This window comes from Lutjanus erythropterus, chromosome 20, assembly GCF_056507025.1.
Source record: "Lutjanus erythropterus isolate fLutEry1 chromosome 20, fLutEry1.hap2, whole genome shotgun sequence".
In the NCBI taxonomy this organism is placed as follows: domain Eukaryota; kingdom Metazoa; phylum Chordata; class Actinopteri; order Lutjaniformes; family Lutjanidae; genus Lutjanus; species Lutjanus erythropterus.
The window spans coordinates 33,651,979-33,673,414 of NC_139336.1; the positions used below are offsets into that span (position 1 = coordinate 33,651,979).

Here is a 21,436-nt window from a genome sequence, read left to right on the forward strand (position 1 = left end):
TCTTTATTTTTGGGTGTGTGATGCTGTTCAGATCTTGAGGTTCTTTATAGTTTCCGCTCTCTTCTTGAGCAGATCTCCCACCTCCTGTAGCGAGCGCAGGTAACTGCTCTGCACCTTGTCCATAGCAGCCTTCATAAACGAAGCTTCGTCCTGAAACACACGCAGAAAATACCGTCATACGGGAAACCGTCAGCTGATTACACACAGTTTACCATAAATTCTCTCCTGTGCCAATAAATTTGAGTTTTGAGCCAAACTTTAACTCTCATGTTTTTGAATAAATGTTATAAAGTTTTACCGAACCTTTAATCTTTAGTTAACGTAATTAACTTTTCTTCTTTAGATAAACTTCAATCTTTGAGTTTCAGAAACTCAGAGGAATTTTATTTCAAAATTTAGTCACAGTGAACTGTGAACCGGATTTGTCTTTATTCTGGTGATTTTAACTGAAAATATGACATTTTTAAACTGTAACTTTTTTAGATACAATTTTTAGAGTCTCTAAAACTCAAAGATTTAAGTTTATCTGAAGAAGAAAGGTAAATAATCTCAACAAAAGTTCAGTAGTTGATAAAACTTTTTCAAAACTTCAAAAGTTTGAGTTTGGCTCAAAACTCAAAAATCTATAGCAGTATTTTCCCTTGAAATTTTGAGTTGTCTCAACTTTTTGACAGAGCAACAACAATGACAAATGGAAAGTAAAATGTTATTCATTCATATAAAACAGGGCGGAGCTAAAGAGCCACAGCTTACAGACCACCGGTCTAACTGAACCTGTCATACAAACGTTCAGGTCCTCAAACAGATTTGGAAAAACAATTTGCACTCCGGGAAAAAAATAAATACTGAACCTGTGATCATTTTTCAACTCCAGCTTTGTCACACACCCATATCATTTGCATATGATGTGGGATGGTCCAGATGTTGAGATGCACATGTGCTATCAGATGTAACTGGAACCAGACTTGTGCTTTTAGGTCTGACAACTGCCAGTAAAATGTTGTCATTAAGGTGGAAAACCCTCGTAAACTCTGGATCTCTGAATGAGAGTGTGAGTTTAAATCCCGTTGCTGTTTCTGCACACTGACCTCTGGGTATCCTTCCAAGCTTAAACTGGCCAGTTTGAGGGCGGTCAAGCCCGTCTCCTGCCCCTTTATGTAATCCAGAGCCTGGGTAAGCAGGTCCTGCAAGCCCCCCGTCAGCTCCTGGAAGCCACACACCACCGCTGGCTGCAAGACGCACAAATCAGCAGAGAGGAGTTTCCATTAAAGCACCGATCACCTCAGAGGTGTTTCTGTGTGGATGAATACGAGTATTAAAACTGTACCATAGCTGTGTTTGCATCCTTTTTCTTCTTCTTCTTTTTCTTCTGTAGACTCGTCTTGAGTGGTCGGAGGATCTTGGCACAGTGACTAGCCATCCACAACGCTACGCACATCGTCTGCACAGAAGAACAAGAATCAGTTACACATCAGATCCAGGATAAGAGTGAAATAATGTGCCTTTTAATGTTTGGAAGCAGAGACGTCTCACCTCAACAAAGAAGACTAGGTTTTCTAATAAGGGGGGCGAGGTTTTTAATTTGCTCTCTTTCATTTCCAATAAATCTCCTTTGCATTTATTCAGAATTTCTGTGGACAGAAATGAAGACACATGAAGAACAGCAGACGCAGAATGAAACTCTGCAGTTTATTACGGTGAAATCCAGCTGCTGACTCACCTTGAAGCTGAACTACTAATGACTGGAAACCGTTACAGATCTGGGTTTGAAGCTCCGACGGCTCGTCTAAGAAGGTAAAAAAAGAAAGGAGACGTCAGTATAAAAACATCGGTGGTGGTCTGCTTCGTGTCGCTGTCGTCTCTTCTTACCGAGTCCGACAGTCTCCAGCTCCTGTAGGTGGACAGACAGCTGGAGGGCTGCAGCCTGGCACTGACAGCTCCCACTGGACAGAGCCTGAGCCAGGCGGGTCGACGGTGGTCCCAGGAATGGATACTGCAACAAAACACAACACTTTTTTATTGAAAATACTGCAGATAAAAAATGGTGCTTATGCAGAAACATTTACAAATATTACTAAATTAATTTCCATTTTGATAATGTATTAATTATGTCAGTCATTTTTCAAGCGAAGATGTCCAACATTTCTTGGCTCCAGTGGCTCCAGTGAAGATTTGCTGCGTTTCTTTGTCAGTAAATGAAGACTTTTGGGGTTTTGGACTGTTTGGTTGGACAAAAAAAAACGACTCTTGGCTTGGAGAAATCGTGATGAGCATTTTTCACAGTATTTTTTGACTTTTTATAGACTTCAATTAATTGTGAAAAAAAAAAAATCAATAGTAAAAAGAATCGTTTGTTGCAGCCCCAATTTTATTTGAAAGCATCATTCAACCTCATTTTAAGTTAAATGAACTCACTTCTGCTAAAGTTTGGAATGAAAATTTGTCCCAAAATAGAAGAAAGTTTTAAGAGAGACATTAAATTTTATGTTTTGTTACTGGCGTCCAAATAATAAGTCACGGTTCTGAGTCCAGGAGTTTATGGGTAAAGAAATCCCCTTTTGTGTGCATGTGGAACAATATTCTTAGAAATGAATATTACTGAGCTCTTTGTGTGTCTGACTTTGTCTGCTTCTTTAAATCACACTGAGCAACAGGAAGAGGAAGCAGGCTCACAAATATCACAAATGTCCCGGCATCTATATGCATAAAACACAGGTGACTACAGTTTAAAGGACGTGTGCAAACTGCAAACACTGCGTCTTGTTTTATTGTCATCTTGTGCAGAAAATCAATAAACACAATAAAACCAACCTGTACACATTTTTCTGCCATCTGCGCGGCCGTCTGTAGAGTCTGGTTGAGCTGGGAGAGCAGGCTGCTGAGGATCGATGTCTTGTCTCCGACTCCGTTCTCGTTGGCAATCTCAGAGTTCTGTTGCGAGGCTGAGTGTCCCAGCGCGGCGAGAGAGGCGAGGAGACGAAGAGTCAGAGAGCGTATTCTCAGCCAGACGGACTCCTCCTCTAGAGACCGACGCCGGTGATCGTCATTTAATTGTCTGTGGAAGGAAGAGGAGCAGAGGTTGATTAGAGGTCCTGTCACATGTCTGTTTCTGCAAAAATATCATGAAAATATTGACGTACCTCTCTTTAGGGTCCCAGCTGGTAAAAACGGTAAGGTCTCTGTTGTCCCTCATGTTATCCCAGGGGATGTCGTCCTCCTCTGCAGACAAAGACATGGCCTTCACACTCTCCTCCAGACTCAACACGCTGCAGGACAAAGTTAAAAAAAAAAACAAAGACAACATCTCAGTAAAGATTCAACTCTGCAGCAAAAGTCACTATAATTCTGTGTAAGTCTGGAGAATTTTCTCACATATCGGCCTCAAGGAACAGGTCCAGCAGCATCCGCTCAGTGCGAACCTGGGCAAAGTGCAGCGATTGGTTCAACCTGTTCCTGAGAGCGATGAACTCTGGGATTTTCTCAAACGCTCCGTACTTGTACGCCTGGATGATATACTCTGAGGTCTGTGAGGAGAGGAAAAAGAGAGGAGGGTGAGTGGATGAAGAGTAAGAACGTGTGAGTCTGGCTTTTAAAAAAAGAGTCAAACTGATCAGAGATGAAATCACAAAGTGGGATCGACTTACATCTTTCTGGTTAGAGTGGAAAAACCTGAGGGAGAAATTACAGGACTGGGAGGCTGCAGCAAACTGACCCAATGACTCAGCATAACGTGTTAACAGAAACCTGAAAAATTACAAAGAAGAAAGACGTTTTACACAAATCTCTTCTCTCTGGTAATAATAAAAGCTGGTCTAGACTCAATCAGAAAAAGAAACCCATCTTAGCTGCAGTTTTGAACCTACTTTTTTAAGCATTTTATCATCCATCTTATCTTTGATAATCCATCCTGTCTGTGATGAATCTGAGGAGATCATCTGGATGACATCACATCACATGGCTCACATCAGATCGCTTCTCCGTTCAAACTACACCTCGAAGATGTGACTGATCGGTGACAGGAGGTCACACATCATAAGATCTTTCACCAAGAGGAATCTCAGACCAGTCTGAACTACGTTATAACTAAATTACCACTTCTGCACATTTTTCTGCCTGTATTTGGGTTTTTCTGGCTGTTGTCCATCTGGACTCTTTTCCTCCTCTTATGTTCACACTACTGGCAACAAAGCATCAGGCTACAAGTCATTTTCAACAAAAGCTGCTGACATGAAGCCAAAAACCTCCACACACATCCTCTCACTGACTTCAACAAACACTAAGCAACACTTCACGTCCATGTTTGGCTGATCTGTAGCTGTGCTGCGATCATACGGTTAGCAGTCCAGGGGAGAAGAGGAAATCATCTGAGACGATGAGTTTTTTTTGACAGAACTTGTGATGGATGTGTAGGCGAGCACAAAAACAAGGTCCTCACAATTTGCAGAAAACAGGGAAGCAGAGTGACAGTGATGTTTCTGTCACAGCGTCAGTAGCAATAAATCAAACTTTGATCCTCAGATAATACAATTAACCTGCACTAATCTTGACAGCATTTACTCGCAGTCTAATGCAAATAGGAAAAAAGTTATCACGATGTGAGTCTATTTAGTCTGACAGTAACTTTCAGTGCACTTCTTAAGAAGGATTCTGAGACGTTTGATAAATTCAGGCCCAGATGTAATTAAAGGTTTCTGTTTTTAACGTACTGACCCTATGGTGTCGTGCTGTACATGCTTGGCGTCCAGGCTGGAGTAAAGGTCCACCACCGGCTCAAAGGCTCCCAGATGACAGTAGAGGAGCAGCAGCAGCAGCTTGAACTGAGCGTTGGAGGGACTGTGAGACAGACCCTCGTGGAGGACGCCCAGCCCCTGCCACACCATGCTCTCATCCCCTGAAATACAAACAGAGAGACACGGTCAGAGACGTCAGCGCAGAGACAGAGACACGTGTGGAGTGAGAGAGAAGAAAAACTCACCGGTTTCTGTCCATAAGTCGATGTATACATGAGCTGCCATGAGACAATACATATCAGAGAACTGCAGCTCCGTCTTCAGAGCGTTCTTCCCTGTTTAACACAGACAGCAACGAGTCAGAAAGATTCGTTTTTATACTCATGTTTACAGCTGCATTAACTGGTCCATTATTAAATTACATAAAAAAACAAAAAAACATAAAAAAAAAAAAAAAATTGCTGGTTGCAGCTTCTTAGAAATGAGGATTTCCAGCTTTCTTTGTTATTCATGAGAGTTAATGACATTTTATTTTCATTATTTATTAATCTGCTGATTATTCTCATGTTGTTTTGGTCCATAAAATGTCATTGAACATTATGAAAAATGTTGATAAGTGTTTCCTAAAGCCAAAATAATGTCTTCAAATGTCTTGTTTTGTCCACAACTAAAAATTGTGTCTCTTTTTTCTATTAATTCAGTCAAAAATAGACCCTGAATTAAATCAGACAGAAAGATTCCACCTTAAATGTCACCTGAGCATCATGTTTACATCTAAACTCGGCTACGTCTTGAGTTTAGGTGAGGATGGCTGAACACGAGCAGCTCCAGCTGGCACCCCATGGCTAAAAAGATTTAAATTTTGATGCATCAAGAATCGTTTTATCATCGAATCGTAGCCCTCTGAATCGTGAAGTACCCAGAGATTTCCACCCCTAGAAAAAAATGGTAAAAATACAACAGACTAACAACTCAAACTACAACAACCACAGAAAAAACACTCGCCCATAACATGACAGAAAAAAAAAACTCTGACAGAAAGTGTACCAGACATTCAAACCAGACGCACACACCACAATCTGATATTGTCAGACAAACATGAGGATGCTTCTCTCAGATCATGTGCATGCACCCGTTTCTTTTTTTTCTCTGTGTGTAGGTTTTGACAATAATTAAACGCCTTTGAGGAACCCTGTTTCTCGCTCTTTATAGGTCTTTTTCAGTGCATCCAGCAGCATCTCCTTCTACTCTTTGAAAATAAAATAAAAAGTTGCATTCCAGTACTGATTTTGATGCCACTCAGGTCTGCTGCAAAGTGTAAACTACAGAAAAAAAACTAAACAAGGTCACTGTGTGCCTCATCACATGAAAAAAATCAGTGCGTCATTTCTTTTTAATTATAAGTAGAATTTATCTAACCTTCACAGTTTCTCCACATGATGTGAAAACAAACGACAACGAGCCAAAGGGACTTTTCTTTTTTTCTAAGAATGTCATAAAAGCACTGATGTTGATTTACTGCCACAATGATTAAGGGTGATGGTTGTTATCAGAGCAGATGTGCCGATGAACAAGAGCTTCCATTTTTCTGCTTATTGAGTCTGAATCACGCTGCAATCAGACTGTTTGTGTGTTTGTTTTGTGGAATTCTACAACAGGATTTTATGCCTCGTTGCTGCGTGTAAATTCTGATTATCCTGAACAAATGTTGAAGCCAAAAGATCTGAGAGAGAGAATAAAAATGTAACTCACCAAACTTGAGTCCATGGCGATAATGAGCTTTGAGCTCAGCGATAAGACGCAGTTTTCCGTCCACGTCGAGCGAGTGATGCAGGCCGAGTGATCGGCTCAGCTGACACACACACAAATGCCTCTGTAGCGCTTTGGTATCCTCAGGAAACGCGAACCCCTCCTCGCCCTGCTCCCCCAGTGGAACTGCTTCACTCAGACGGTTAATGAACTGAAAAGTTGAGGAGAAAGATTCGTTTTAGAGTCAAACCTTGAGAGTCAAGTCAGTTCAGCAGCACGCGCTCTTACCTGAACGTGTTGATCAGGAGAGAGCAGATGGAGGTATATTTTTAGGTCGGTGATGCAGCAGGGTTTGTCTCCAAACTTCCCAAAGAACTGCACCATAAGATCCAAAGGCTCCCCTGTTTAAAAAAAAAACACATAGAAACATTAAAGCTGGGTGAAACTCAACAACCAGGTTTTAATCAGAGTTTCTGCAGGTTTCAACTAATCAGTCCCTCCAGGAAGTTGCAATGTTGTGATCCAAACAATTAATGCCAATCCAACCAATCCCTGTGAATCTGCATGACCTTGTGATTTTTTCCATTTAATGCAACTTTTTTGAAAATTGTACCAATCCGAACAAAATGTGGTTTTATTCTCACTGTAACAAATTTTATAACTTTTTTTTCCCAAAAAATTCTCACGTGCTCCTCTCATCGCACAAACACATAAAAACACTGCAACCCGCATCACTTTTTTTTTTTTTTTTTCAGGCATTTTCAGCTGCAACAATCCCCCCCCCCACAAAGAAGCTGGACTGACTGACTCCTTACATGTAAGACTTTAAGACATTTTTAAGACCATTATAAATGCAATTTAAGACCTACGTCCTACGAAATTTTAAGGAAAAGAAAAGTCAAAATTGGATTCCAGCTTCTTAAATGAATGAAAATTAATATTTTCAGGTTTATTTACTCTTTAAGGACAGTAAATTCAAAATTTTGTGGTTGACACTTGAGGGCATCATCTTTGGGAAAAATAGATCAACATTTTTCACCATTTTCCTGAATTTTTATAGGCAAATAAGTATTAATCAATAAACTAATCAACCGATTAATCAACTATGAAACTAATCGTTAGCTGCAGCCCTAATATAAAGTATGCATGGAATTATGTAGTTTATCACAGCTGTAAGGTGCTGGAAAAGCTTGAAAAAGTGCTTGAATTTTCTTGATCAATACAAATTTTCCCCAAAAACACATTTTAAAGCAAGACTGAAGTTAATGCAGCTTTATAAAAAGTAATGTTAACTTCATAATTCAATCAATTTCTAATATCTGTAAACATCAGATTTAAAAGATTTTGAGGCCGACCATTGAGATTATTGGATTTGAGATTTTTTAAAGACCTGCAGAAACCCTGATTTATATTCCATGTGTGTTTTTTACCCAGCAGGCTTTCTTCAGGACAGCCCCGTTCTCTCAGTCTGTGCATCAATTCAAGCCGAGCTAAATATGGTCCTCTGAGTGAACGAGACTCTTTGTCGTCCTCTCCTTTGATTCTCTCCTCCACAAACCTCACCACCTCGGCCACAGTGTGATGTACCGAACCCTCCGAACAGCTGGAGACAGACACAGAGACACAGAGACACAGAGACACAGATGAATGCTGGGTGCATCTTTTCTCTCGCTCCACTCCAAAGTTTAGAGGTCAACCCCACAACAGCGCTGCAGGAAGCTCGCAGCGATTCAAGGACGACTCAGCAGGCACAAGATGTTCTAAACCTGCGCCGTCTGGTTGAAGGATGAGCTCTCGATTAATTTGTCACCTTGTCATCCCGAGACAAACAACACACTGCAGTGATCAGGAAATAAAACGGCTTCTACCAAACCGTCTGATGAAGGCTGGATGAGTTTATCATTCAGTGCAACATGTTTCTGTCTGTCAAGGCGAGTCCCTGCTCATCAGCCAATTAAAAATAATAACTGAAGAAGTTTTCTCTTGTATTTGTCAAGAACATGAGGAGGAGACCTTTGTTACCTATTTTATACCCGAGAGTGTTTTGGTTTATTCTTCTACAACATCACGTCCTGCTCAGGACATAATAACTGAATGTAAGGGACCGTCATCCAAAATCTTTTCTGTTTTCTGTTAAAAAATAGCTTCTCTTAAAATCTCCTTTGACTTTAATCATCCTGGATCGAACAAACATTCAACATCAGCATCCGTTTAAAATGAGAATCTTCTGTACTCACTGTTCGCCGTCTTCCGGCGGACTCCACGACTGATCAATGAGGTGGAAGAGGGAGTCAAAGTAGGCGGGATAGAACTGCCAATCATCGGGACTGGAAACAGAAACACAGGTTTGTGACTTATACGCTCATCAGCAGTTGTGTCTTAAAGGCAGGTGAGAGTCTGGACTCACTTTTTGAGCAGCAGCTTGTGGGCCAAAGCGTTACACTCGGGCCAGCGCTGTAGTCTCTGGTAGAGCATCATACACTTGTTTTCTCTGCTCTGCAGCTCACTGGTCAGCTTCTCTGTGGGAAAACACACACACACACACACACACACACGCACACGCACACGCACACGCACACGCACACGCACACGCACACGCACACACACGCACACACACACACGCACACGCACACGCACACGCACACACGCACACACACACACACACACACACACACACACACAAAGGTGAGGACGTATCTGAACTGGAGACATCTGATGTGTGATTTCGCCATTTTACTTCAAACCATTTAAATTGACATTTTATTAAAATTAATGTTAGCAGTTGTTAAGAATTCAAACTGCTCTGCTGAAAACACTGAACAATGGATGTTATTATATTATTTCAGGACTATTTATTTCTGCAGAAGACGATTTGGAAAAAGGTTAAGTGCTGAATTTATAAATGTATTATAATCCATGTCTGCTAGATGATCTGGGCTTTTATTGCATCAATACTTTGCTGATATCGGTTGCATTATTGCATGATGACTATGAACTGTCTTGAGAATTTCTTATGTTTGTATTTCTTAACCCTCCACTTCAGATTTTTCTTGCCAGAAGCACTGCAGATGAGAATTATCCAGCTGGAATCTGCAGACATGTTGATTAATGTGCACTGCCTTTATAAATAAGAAACTGGACTGAAAGGGTGAGCGAGTGTCACAAACACACCCTGTAAACACGTTAATTTCAATGATTTTTCAGGCTTTATAAGTGCACAAACAGAAGAACGCAGACATACGTACCTCCGAGTGGGCCTCTGATCACGTCGAGAGCCTCGACACACTTTCCCAAACGCTCCAGGATCATAAAATAAAGCTGCACCTGCAGTCACACAGAGGAAACCAGAAACAACTGTAAATATTACCACCAGCTCTGAACAATCATCTGTTTGTCTGCTGGTAAGAAATAAAGTCCAATAACATCTGCCTGAATGAAACTGATTAGATAAAAACTGTGAAAATTTAACCAAATGTGGATCAATCAGTAAAACTGATAACAGATCCAATTTCTAAGATAACCAAAATAACACAAATACGGTCCTTTTCCACAAAGGGCCACGGTCTGACTCGACTCGGTTTGACTCGGCCCGTCAGCCCAGCATGGCAGGAGTTTGCATTTCCATGACAACAGGGCAAGAAAGGAATCGTCTCAGGCTTTGGTAAACACTGATCGACACTTTAAAACAAATCAATTAATCGAAAAAATAATCAACCAAATTATCGACTATGAAAATAACGGTTAGTTGAACCCTGAACACAACATGACGCCTTCAGGTCCTGCAGGTATTTGACTCACCTCTGCTTCAGCTTCAATCTTCTCCTCTTTGACCATTTTCTCCACCATCCGTTCAGCCAGAGGCAGGAACATGGTCTGGGACAGTTTCTCATCTTGTGCTGAGATGGCCTAAACAAAAACACAGCACAGGTTTTACTTTCAGAATAAAGAAAATACTTCAGGAACATGATTGTTCTGTGTGATAAAAGCTTTTCCATACCTGCATCACCAGACTCATGACAGACCAGAAGTAGTACGGATTCTTGGGGACGATTTTATACAAGGCCATTCCTGCCTGTACAGGGACAAGATGCAGACGTCAACGTCCTCGTCATTATTCTCAGTAAGTGTCCATCTTTTTATTTACCAGTGGAACTCAGAGGCCACAGCTGTTAGTCACGTGCAAGCCTGTGTGTTTATATGCGAATGTGGACGTGAGCTCTCTCACCTGCTGCATCTTCTTGTACTCGCCCACACGAGCGTACGCCATGAAGAGGTGAGAGTGATACTCCTCGCTGAGAGGAACCTTCTTCACTGCAGCTTCATACAGTTTGGCCACCAACTCCGCTGTGAACAACAAAAACGATATTTTACAGCAACTGTTACAACTGGGGGACAACTGGGGACTTTGAAAGCACAGACAGCGGACACGCTGATGCCACTTGATGCAAGTGACCAATGGCAGGACTTATACCCACAGGGTGCATCCAGTGAGTCAGACTAGGTGCCAAATGATTCCCGTCCCTATTTTAAGTAAGAGAGGAAACACAGCAATATGCAGAAGCATCTTTCTACACAACTCTTGCTTAAATTCCAGAACTGTGATGTATTTGCTGCTCTACATGAGAGAGTTACTGCTTATGGAGGGTCAGTATGTTACACTAACATCAGCGCCGTGCAGGCTGGCTTAGCAGATTTTTTCTTCGCCAAAGAAAACAAATGCTGCTTAAATATTTTCTCATTTCATGTGTTTGAGTTGACAGCAGACTGTTCTCAGGGTGCAGTGAGCTCAACTAAAATTGATCTGGAATCAGTAAGAGAATTGATAAAGAATCAGACCAATAACAAGGATTGACGATGGCACCAGTATCAATAAAACGTTGTAAGTTCCCATCCCTCTGTGTGTGTGTGTGTGTGTGTGTGTGTGTGTGTGTGTGTGTGTGTGTGTGAGAATACTCACGACGATGCATCTCTCTGTACAGTATAGTCAGAGCTTGTAGTGAGTTGTCGTCGGTGGGCTCTAGGGTGGCCACTTCCTGGGCCAACGTGAAAGCTTCATCCTGCTTTCCAGTCCGCTGAAGACCGATCGCCTTTAGGACCTGAACGGAGGAGGAGAGACAAAAATAAAAAAAAGAAGTTAGAAAGGGGACAGAAGAGAGACAAAGCAGCGGGAGATGAGAAGTTTTGTTGCGCCCACACGGCAACTGACATGGATTTTTTTGTGTCTGGTTTGTGGAATTTCATAATAAATCTCTGAGCACAAACACGACCACTTCAAACCCAAAACAGGAACATAATATAAATATTTCAAACTTTGATTAAATATGATTTCTGAAACTTTTTATATGCTAACTAATGTACATAAGAGCCCAAGTTACATGGTTACAAGGCTACAGTGGATTTGGGTTCATTCACCGTCATTCAGTGTTTGGAGAATATTCCTCCTCCTTCTTCTTCTTTGTCTTTCTGCCATCCTCTCCTCTGCCTGTTCTTTAAAGGGCTACGATGCCTTGTGGATCAATTTTATTGTGACCATGATCTACTCTTAAATTTACAGGGGAAATTCTATGAAATTTCTTATAATTTTAATCACTCTTTTCACTAGTAAGCTTTGTGAGTTCTGACCCAGATCGCCAAACCTTATAATGTAGTCGGACAGTGGAGCCAGTTGGTAAATCAAAGTGTTCCTGAGGCCGGTTTGGAGCAAAACAAAAACATCTGTTTCATCCAGGAAAACCTTCAGTGTGTTGCATTCAAGGTAAAGCAACTTTCTCTACATAAGACATTTCATCCAGAGGTTAAATTCAACGAAGAGGGATTTACTGTCACCTTCTGTGATTCCACAGTCTGAGTGAATACTCTTTCCTGATTGGCCAGCAGTTGTGCATTAAAACCATTTAATGTACACATTGTTCAAAATTCATCTGCTATCCAGCTTGTAACCATAGTAACATTGAAGAACACAGCTATCAAAGCTCGCACCACTTCCTACCTGGAGGCGATGCAAACGAGCGAGCGAACAGCTGATTGCTTCAGTTTTCCTAAACAAGGACGTCCTGACCTGCTCTGTCAGCCGACAGGATCGCTTGCTTGAAAAATCTCTCACCGTGGCTCAAGTTCAGCGCACCTCCAACCTAGTTTATCTGGTTAAAATCGAGGTGACGTGCTCAATGTCACCGTTTCCTCTCATCAAAGCAGTCAAAAGGAGGACAAGAGACTAATTAACAAGGCTGACAAAAAGCAGCACCTTCTATATGATCCACAGCAGGTTTTTATATAGTGATCAGTACAAATCAGTCCGTGGCGGCCTGCGTTTTAATTGTGTCGGATCGCCACCAATAAATGATTCTTGGTTCTAGAAGTCTGCACGCAGGATTAGACAGAGTTGTTTTGTCTTTTAACTGACAGCTAGCTAGCGAGCTGTCTCACTGAGGCGAGTCCGAGTCGTCCACACGCCCAAAGCGCCTCCTCTGGAAATGTTTGTGTATTATTGATGCGCTCCAATAATATGGAAGGTCCACCTTACAAATCTTGCTGGTAATTATTTCTTTGCCACATCAAGGGTGAAATGCTCCCAGCATTCAGCCATTTTGCTGTGGTTTGTTTCCTGGTCGATATTGGACGTGTGCATTTCATCAGAGATGGGAAAGAGCAGGAAGACGGCTCACTCATTACTTCCATCAGCGCGAGAAAAAACTATGTTTAGTTCTGCTCCACAGTGTTAAAAACACATGTACGGTTTTACCCCTTGAATTGTGGACAATTAAATTCACTGGCAATTAATGTGGTCATTGATTTTTGACTAATTGTTGCACACCAGGACATAACACTCTAAGCTCTTATGCACTAACTTGACACAGAGTGTTGAGCTGAATCTCAAATTGTTATTCAGGTTCCCAGCTTTCTGCTGATACCTTTTCTATGTGCCACACACTGTTGAGCTGGTATCTCCTCCTCAACATGTCCAGTTACAATGATCAGTCTCTGAATTTCAACTGGCTCATGATTGGTAACATCAGACAGGGCAGGTTTCCCTCAGATCCAGATTTTCAACTCGTTCTTTATCTGACAATTCCAAGACAAACTGTCTTTATATTCTGCACATTTGCAGCCTATTATGTTGTGAGGTGCTGCTGACAGCAGGGTGTCCTGATCATCTCAGTCTGGCAGCCATCAGGTCACAGCTTTGACCCCTGCAGCACCAGCATGTGTTCATCCAAGTCAAAGTGTCCTTGAGCAAACTGCTGCACGTTTTCTCGTCCGCAGAAATGTGTGCATGAGTGTCTCTGTCCCCTCTGAGCGGATGCAGTCAGAGAAGAAGAATTTTAAGAGCTTCCTCAGTGCAGTAGTGTCTGTTTTTTATGCAAAGGTACCAAAAGGAAAAGTGTATTTTTTTTTAGATCTATGTGGACTCGTGCCAGCAGCAGTGGAAGAAGAGGCTTCACAGAAAACAAACACTTGAGGTGAGAACTGTTCCTGAGTCACCCACCTTGGCACAGTGCAGGTCCTTATGTTTCTTCAGCAGTTTATCTGCCTGCTGTATCGCCATTTTATTGTTGCCATTATCAAGGTAATCTGCAGAAACACAAGGGACAGCGTCATTACATCAATGATAGTGACTGCAATGATTAATTAACCAATTCGTTCTCAACTACTAAGTAAATCACCAACTATTTTGATGACTGATTTATCACTTTGAGTCACTTTTTAAGGTGTTAAAAAAGGTCTCTGCACACCTGAATGTATGACAGGTGTGTCGGAGGACACACTGTTGATTAATCAACAGAAAGCGAGACAGTCTGCAGGAGTCTTTGATTCCTCTGATTTTCTTTGAGTCACTTTTTAAGAAAAGAAATTCTCCAAATTGTCTGATTCCAGCAGCTCAAATGTGAATATTTCCTGTTTTCTTTACTCCTCTCTGACTGTCAGCTGAGTATCTTTGGGTTGTGGATGAAACGAACATTTGAGGACGTCATCTTGGACTTTGAAAAGCACCGATCAACATTATTCACAATTTTCTGACATTTTATGAACCGAACATCTAAGAAAATGATCGACAAATTAAGCGATAATGAAAGTAATCATACATTGCAGCCCAAGTGACAAACACTTTGTGTATTACCACGTAATCTAGGAGATGAAACAGTTATTCAATTAATTTAATTAGACACTCAAAAGAAAATTACTTTGAAAGTATTTCTGATAAAGAATTCTTTGTTTCGGTAATTTTGTCAAGTAAAAATACCAAACATTTACGGCTGCAGCTTCTCAATTGTGAGGATTTTCTTTGTTTTATGTGACAGTAAACTGGTAATTCTGGGGATTTGAATCAGGCTGCAGGAATCAGTTTCCAACTATTAAGTTATTTGCATTATTTTAAAGAGAAAAAAGGTGGCAAAATGCTCTGATTCCAGCTTCTTAAGCGTTCATATTTTCTTGTTTCTTTAGTCGTCACTGAAACTGATTATCTTTGGGTTATGTAATTTGGGGCTTCGAGAGACACTGATAGACATTTTTCACCCTTTTTTGACATTTTATAGATCAAACATCTAATCGAGAAATTAATCTGATTAATTGACAATGAAAATAACTGTTAGTTGCAGCCCTTAATCAGACAAACGAAGCAAACAGAAGGTATTAACTTGGGCTGCAGATGATTGTAACATATTTTTATGACATTATAATAAGGCTGAACAATTCATCGAAATATTACTGAAACTGCAATATGGCCAAGTTCATTATCAAACCTCATTTGGTATGAAAAAAAAACAATAAAATCACACGATCATCTTTTTTTAAAAAAAATGCTTTTTTCAGTGAAAACGAGATGGAAACATCACCATGTCCACTAAAATCTGGAATCACAATATCTGTCAAAATAATCGCAGTACAATTCTTATTTTTGAAGATAATCAACAGATTAAAGGATAATGAAAATAAGTGAAGCCGTCACCGTAAGCCTCTACAGGTTTTTCTGAGTGACTGGTAAAAGCTGAAGTATGTGCATGCAGTCACACACACAGACACCTCAGTTCAGCCTCTTCAGGACAGCTGGCTGCCAAAATTAACTGTGCCAGACAGTACACTGTGATTATGTCATGTCTATTCTCTCTGTTCAAACTGTCGACACACAAGAGCCAAAAGTTGACGAAAGCCCACAGAAATCTGAGCAACATTGACAGATTGTTCTCCTGTCACGAGTCCTGAAGGTCCAAACATGGACAACCAAAATTATCACGGTTACCAGCGGAGCTGCAACGACTAATCCATTATTAAATTAATCGCCAACTATTCTGATAATCGATAAAAGGTTTCACTTTCTTAAATGTGACTTTTTTTTTTTTTTTACTCCTCTCTGACAGTAAACTGAATATTTTTGAGTTCTGGACAAAACAAAACATTTGAGGACGTCATCTTGGACTTTGGGAAACACTGATCAACATTTTCTGACATTTTATGGACCAAACAACTCGATTAATCATAAAAATGTTTCAGAGATAATCATTAGTTGCAGCCCTACAAAGATGTTTTCTTCAGTCTGTAGACTCTGATGTGCAGACCAGCAGAGTTTTATCAAATATTTCACCTCCAGATTAAAGGTGGATAACATTTCTCCTAATTGTTCAGTCCTCTGTTGCTGCTTTGCCTGCGGTTGAGAAACTGCTGCTGACTTTGGTTGATGAGTTTTTCAAAGTGCTGTAATCAAATATGGTTATCAAAAGAATTAAAGTTTATAACAGTAATATTAATCATCAGGGATGTTATTGTGGTTTAATGTGAACCTGATTATCGTTTCATCCTTTCTCCAGAGAGACCATCTTAATTATTTTAATTTCACTGCAGCTGCAGAGATGAAACCTCACTGCTGCCAAATGCTTTAACAAGGTTGACAACAAATGTGTACAATCTCAATTTAGGTCCATGAAACTTGCTTAAAGGGACAGTTTATTGTAAAAAATACAAATAAGTGCATATTTTTCCTCTGGCTGTGATGCTGTTTATTTGTTTATCCATCTCCACTGTTTCAGTGTGAGTTTTGGATGTCAGTGGTAAAAATGTCTCTTGAATATAATGGAACAGGATGGCACTCAGACTGTGGAGCCTAAAGCATAAAAAAATATAAAAATACATCTTTCTGTAATGTCTCTTTCCACAAAACTTGACCCATTTACTGAAGTTAATCCAAAATAAGAATGATTTAAAAATGATCATTGCCTTTGATATTGTAAATCATATCACAATTGCAACATCAGTCAAAATAATCAGATTTAAATGTTTTTTTTTCCCAAAACTGTTCAGTCCTAATATTTGCCTCTGAGATGTAATGAGATGTAATCCCACCTGAGTATCATCTGTTCTGTACTTTATTACTCTGACTGTTAGTGCTGTACTGACTGAAACTTAACTGTATTTCTCCGTCTTAAACTGAAGATGAAGAGGTTTTGTTAGGAGCATTTAGCAGCAGGGAGGTTTCAGTTCTGCAGCTGCACTGAAACTAAAGGGACAGTTCATCCCAAAACAAAAAAAAATCACAGTTTTACTCTTACCTGTACTGCTGTTTACGTATCTAGATTGATTTAGTGTGTTGCAGAGTTTTAGAGATGTTTATCTTCTCTCCAATATAATAGAACCAGGGCTGGATAATATATTGATATTATATTGAGATATGAGACTAGGTGTTGTGATAGATTTTGGATATCGTTACATCATGATATGGTGTGAGTGTTGTCTTCTCCTGGTTTTAAAGGCTGCATTACAGTAAAGTGATGCAATTTTCTGAGCTTTGCCTGTTTGCCTCGACCCACTTCATCATTATATCCACAAAAATATACTGATATTTACTCATTTTATCACCTCAGTCGGTTCCACTCCTTGAGTACACAACATGTCATCAGTCACAACCTACACAATCAATAATTATCAATACTTACTGGTATGAAACTTCATTATTGTGTTTTTAAGCTATATCCCTCAGGCCTAGGCTGATATATATAGAATATAGATCAATATACCTGGATAGGTAAATATCAGCCAACAGTTATCCGTCTTGATATTCATCAAGCATCACTAATGATTCAATTTACATACTTTTAGTTAAGTGGCATTTTAATTGATTGTGGTTTGGTTCATTTAATGTCAGTTTTATGGTGAAAAATGTTGATCGCTGTTTTCCAAAGCCCATGATGATGTCCTCAAATGTCTTAGTATGTCAAAAACAAACATATTCAGTCTACATACACTTTACTCATAAGAGGAGTAAACAAATCAAAAAATATTCACATTTGAGAAGCTGAAAATCAGAGAATTTGGACATTTTTCATTTAAAAAAAAATACTCAGACTGATTACTGAATTACCAAAATAGTTGCTGATTAATTTTATAACCAATTAATTATTGTAGCTCTATTTTCAATGCAGGACTTTCACTTGTAGAGATGTTTTTATAGTGTGGTATTAAGACGTTTATCTAAGTTAAGGATCTGATTGCTTCTTTCTCTGCTTTTATTAAAGTTCACAACAAACGGCAGTTTAAGTGCGAGAAATACAGTTAAATTTCGGTCAATACAGCGCTAACAGTTTAAAGTTAGAAAGTGAAACACAGCTGCTGAACAGGTGGGAATCCCCGCAGTCCTTTAACAAGTTCATACAGTCCAGAATTTCCGTTATTTAGCGGCACACAGTTCAGCCCTCTGAGCTGTGACAGCTCCATGCTAGCTAGCTAACAAGCTTAGCTACCTTTCATGTACAGGAGTTAGCTTGAAGCATTGTCCTTACACTGTTATGAGCCTGATGCTAACTGGAAGCTAGCCGCTTAACATTTAGGTAGCTGTAGAGCGGATACACATTCAGACAGCTAATCACAATGGAAATGCCTGTCAAGGTGAAGCACACAACCGACAATAAAAATAAAACTTTTCTTTTTTTAACATGCACACAGCTGCAGCATGTCCACGGACTGACTGACTGACTGGCTAGCTGACACATTAGCACGCTAGCTAGCTGTCAAATAGCAGCCGTTAGCAAAGGAGAGAGCTGCACTTCGACTTTGAGGACCGGACCGGACGACAAACATGTCCGGATGATTCAAGGCGACAACACCACCGAGAATGGCCACGGGTACAACACACGGACACACGGTTTCACCACACACCCGCGGCGGCCGTGTCCTCCCCCGGCTGGGTGGCAGACCGGGTAAGGTGCACTGTCATTGGGCGCTGCAGGCAGCAGAGACCGTGGCTGGAGCTGTTGGGGCCGCATCGCTGCCCCCCCACCCGCCTCCCAGACTCCAACAGCTCCAACTTTAAACTCGTGCAGCCGTTTAGATCACAGGGATCTAAACCAAACATACAAATACGGATCAATACAGAAGTCCCCATTGAGTCCTCACCGTATATGGGTCTGAGTCTCCTGTCGTTGGGATCTTGCACATGGCCTCTCGCCGCCATGGTGGAGTTTACCTGCTGGGTAAATGTTCGCGCATGCGCACTGTGAGCTGCTGCTTCTAGGAGCGATTAAAGGATTTTTTTTTTTCTCGCTGAAGCGCAGAGGACTGTTTATTATTATCTGACCAGGGATTAACCTACACATGAATATTAGAGCAGGGGGAAGTAATCACATACTTTACTACTTAAGCAAAAGTACCAAAATACTTAACTACAAGTAAAAGTCCTGCACTGAAAATGTGCTTCAAGTAAAAACATGCAAATATAATCAAGAAAATGTAAAGTAAAAGTACTTAATGATGGAAAAAAACAAGAACAATTCAAAAATAAAACAACAGCCTGACTGATACTGGATTTTCGGGGCTGATACTGCTACTAGGGAGTAAAAAAAATATCAGTAAAATACCAATTTAATAAATATCAGTTTATCAGCTGATATTCTGCATACAGAATATAGAATCATAAACACACCTTTTTTTCAATGGTCCCTCTGAAAGTGGTTAACAGTTGTATGATACTGTGTGTTCTGTAAAGTTTATTTAGAGAACTATATTTATGTTTTATTTCTCCATCCTATACAATATTTGCCATTTTCTTCTTGTCACATGCAGAGGAAATTGTCATTTCATCACACCACAAAAATGTGTTTTTAAACAAAATTATGAACATAATGCATTGTGTTTTCAAAATATTAAAAAAAAACAAAAAACTCCTGTCCTCTTTGGTTTTAAATTAAAAGTGAGTTAAAATGGACAGTAGAATGAATTTTAAATTTGCATTTTAAACTGAATGTGACACTAAATAACTAGATCAAACTTTTAAATGGAACAAGTCTGTTTTACAATACAGTTCAAAATCTTACATGTAGAGGTTTGCATTCACTTCAAACATTTACTTGCATGTGGTTTTGAGGTTTTGTTGTTCTTCCTTCCTTCAAATCACACATAAATGCCCAGTTTTAATTTAATAAAAATAATGACTCACTTATTTAAATTTTTGTATGTTCCTTTTGGTTTCAAGTAAGTGTGACAAAAATAAAAACTAAGAAATGTGTTTTGTGTTATTTAATATCTGCCAAGGAAACTGTGCTGGTTGAAGAATGATCAATATATTTATATGTGTGAACTTTGCACATGCCACGTCAAACCTTTTGCACTCCTACATAAAACAGTTTCTTCATCTATTTAAATAACAGCCAAACTTGTAAATAATGTTTCTACTTTTTCATTTTTGCTTTGTCATGTTTATTGTCTGTTGTCTAGTTTTCTCTTGATGCTGTTTTAACTGTCAGTACTCACCTTTATCTTTATTTATATTTTCAGTATTATGTTTTAGGGCTGCAGCTCATGATTACTTTCATAGTCGATTATTTTGTCAATTCACAGATTAATAATTGTTTTAAAACGTCATAAAATGGTGAAAAATGTCGATCAGTTTTTCCCAAAACCAAAGATGACATCATCAGATGTCGTGTTTTAGTCAGCTCAAGATATTCAGTTTCCTGTCAGAGAGGAAAGAAACCAGAAAATATTCACATTTAAGAAACTGAAATCAGAAAATTTTGAGTTTTTTTTCCAAAAAATTATTCAAACTGATTAATCAATTACAAAAACAGCTGGTAATTAATTTAGTAGTTGATTAATAATCGATGTATCGTTGCAGCTCTGTTTGTTTTTATGCTCCAACATGCAACAACAAATTCCTCGAGTGAAAATTACTCAACAGTTTGTGATTCTATTAATAATATTGTCCAAAATGATATCAGGGAACTGAAACAGTGAAGTTTCACTGGTACTGTTTAATAACTATGAATAAAAAAAACATAAATAGAGTGGGCCTCAGTGGGTCTGAGGGATATAACTGAAAAACCTATCATGACAGTGAAGTTTCCTATCAATCAATATCACTAGTCATTGATCAGATTGGCTGTGACTGACAGCATGTTGTGTGCTCTGAAGAGTGGTGAAGTGGTGACGGTGATAAAATGAGCTTGTTTCAAAAATCACATATCATATTTTGGACCAAACACGATGATATAATGATATCAATATTGTTAATTTGACTATTGGTGCTTTCACAAGATTTTAACACTCAGGTTGCCAGTTTGTGTTTGTTCTTTAACATGAATAGTAACATTTATTCATGAATAATTACATTATTAAGATACATGATCTTTCATCTCATTTTCATAAGTTTGTTTAAAATTAAACAGGAAAAGACAACATTTATTTCATATCACAATAAAATATAATATTAATGTACTGCCCATCCCTATTTTTCACAATTTTCTGGATAAAGCAATAATCGATTAGCTGAGAAAATAATCAGATTACTTGCTCATGAAAATAATCAGAAGTTACAGCCTTATTTGTCATGTATGTTGATGCTGTATGGAGGCTGAGAGACCAGAAAAAGTTGAACTGAAAGGACACAAAAGCAGGAAACAGCACATGGATTCTCTTATTTGTTCAAATTTATTAGATATTCTGTTATGTTCCATTGTCTAGACCTTCTGTCA

At 39.5% G+C, this 21,436-nt stretch overlaps 1 protein-coding gene across 1 annotated transcript; it reads right to left on the minus strand.

Annotated features, from left to right (window-relative positions):
* naa25 (N-alpha-acetyltransferase 25, NatB auxiliary subunit) lies at positions 1 to 18,966 on the minus strand. Its single transcript, XM_084746168.1, has 24 exons — positions 18,864 to 18,966; positions 13,966 to 14,051; positions 11,437 to 11,575; positions 10,705 to 10,823; positions 10,477 to 10,551; positions 10,278 to 10,385; positions 9,725 to 9,803; positions 8,887 to 8,998; positions 8,717 to 8,806; positions 7,910 to 8,082; positions 6,768 to 6,880; positions 6,483 to 6,690; positions 4,976 to 5,065; positions 4,711 to 4,891; positions 3,645 to 3,744; positions 3,373 to 3,524; positions 3,141 to 3,266; positions 2,812 to 3,055; positions 1,870 to 1,993; positions 1,721 to 1,786; positions 1,534 to 1,631; positions 1,328 to 1,441; positions 1,089 to 1,229; positions 1 to 150 (listed from the first exon to the last, which is right to left on the minus strand). The coding sequence occupies exons 1-24, from the start codon at positions 18,919 to 18,921 to the stop codon at positions 28 to 30; spliced, it is 2,919 nt and encodes a 972-aa protein (XP_084602294.1). The 5' UTR covers positions 18,922 to 18,966; the 3' UTR covers positions 1 to 27.
* Positions 18,967 to 21,436: the final 2,470 nt, after the last annotated feature.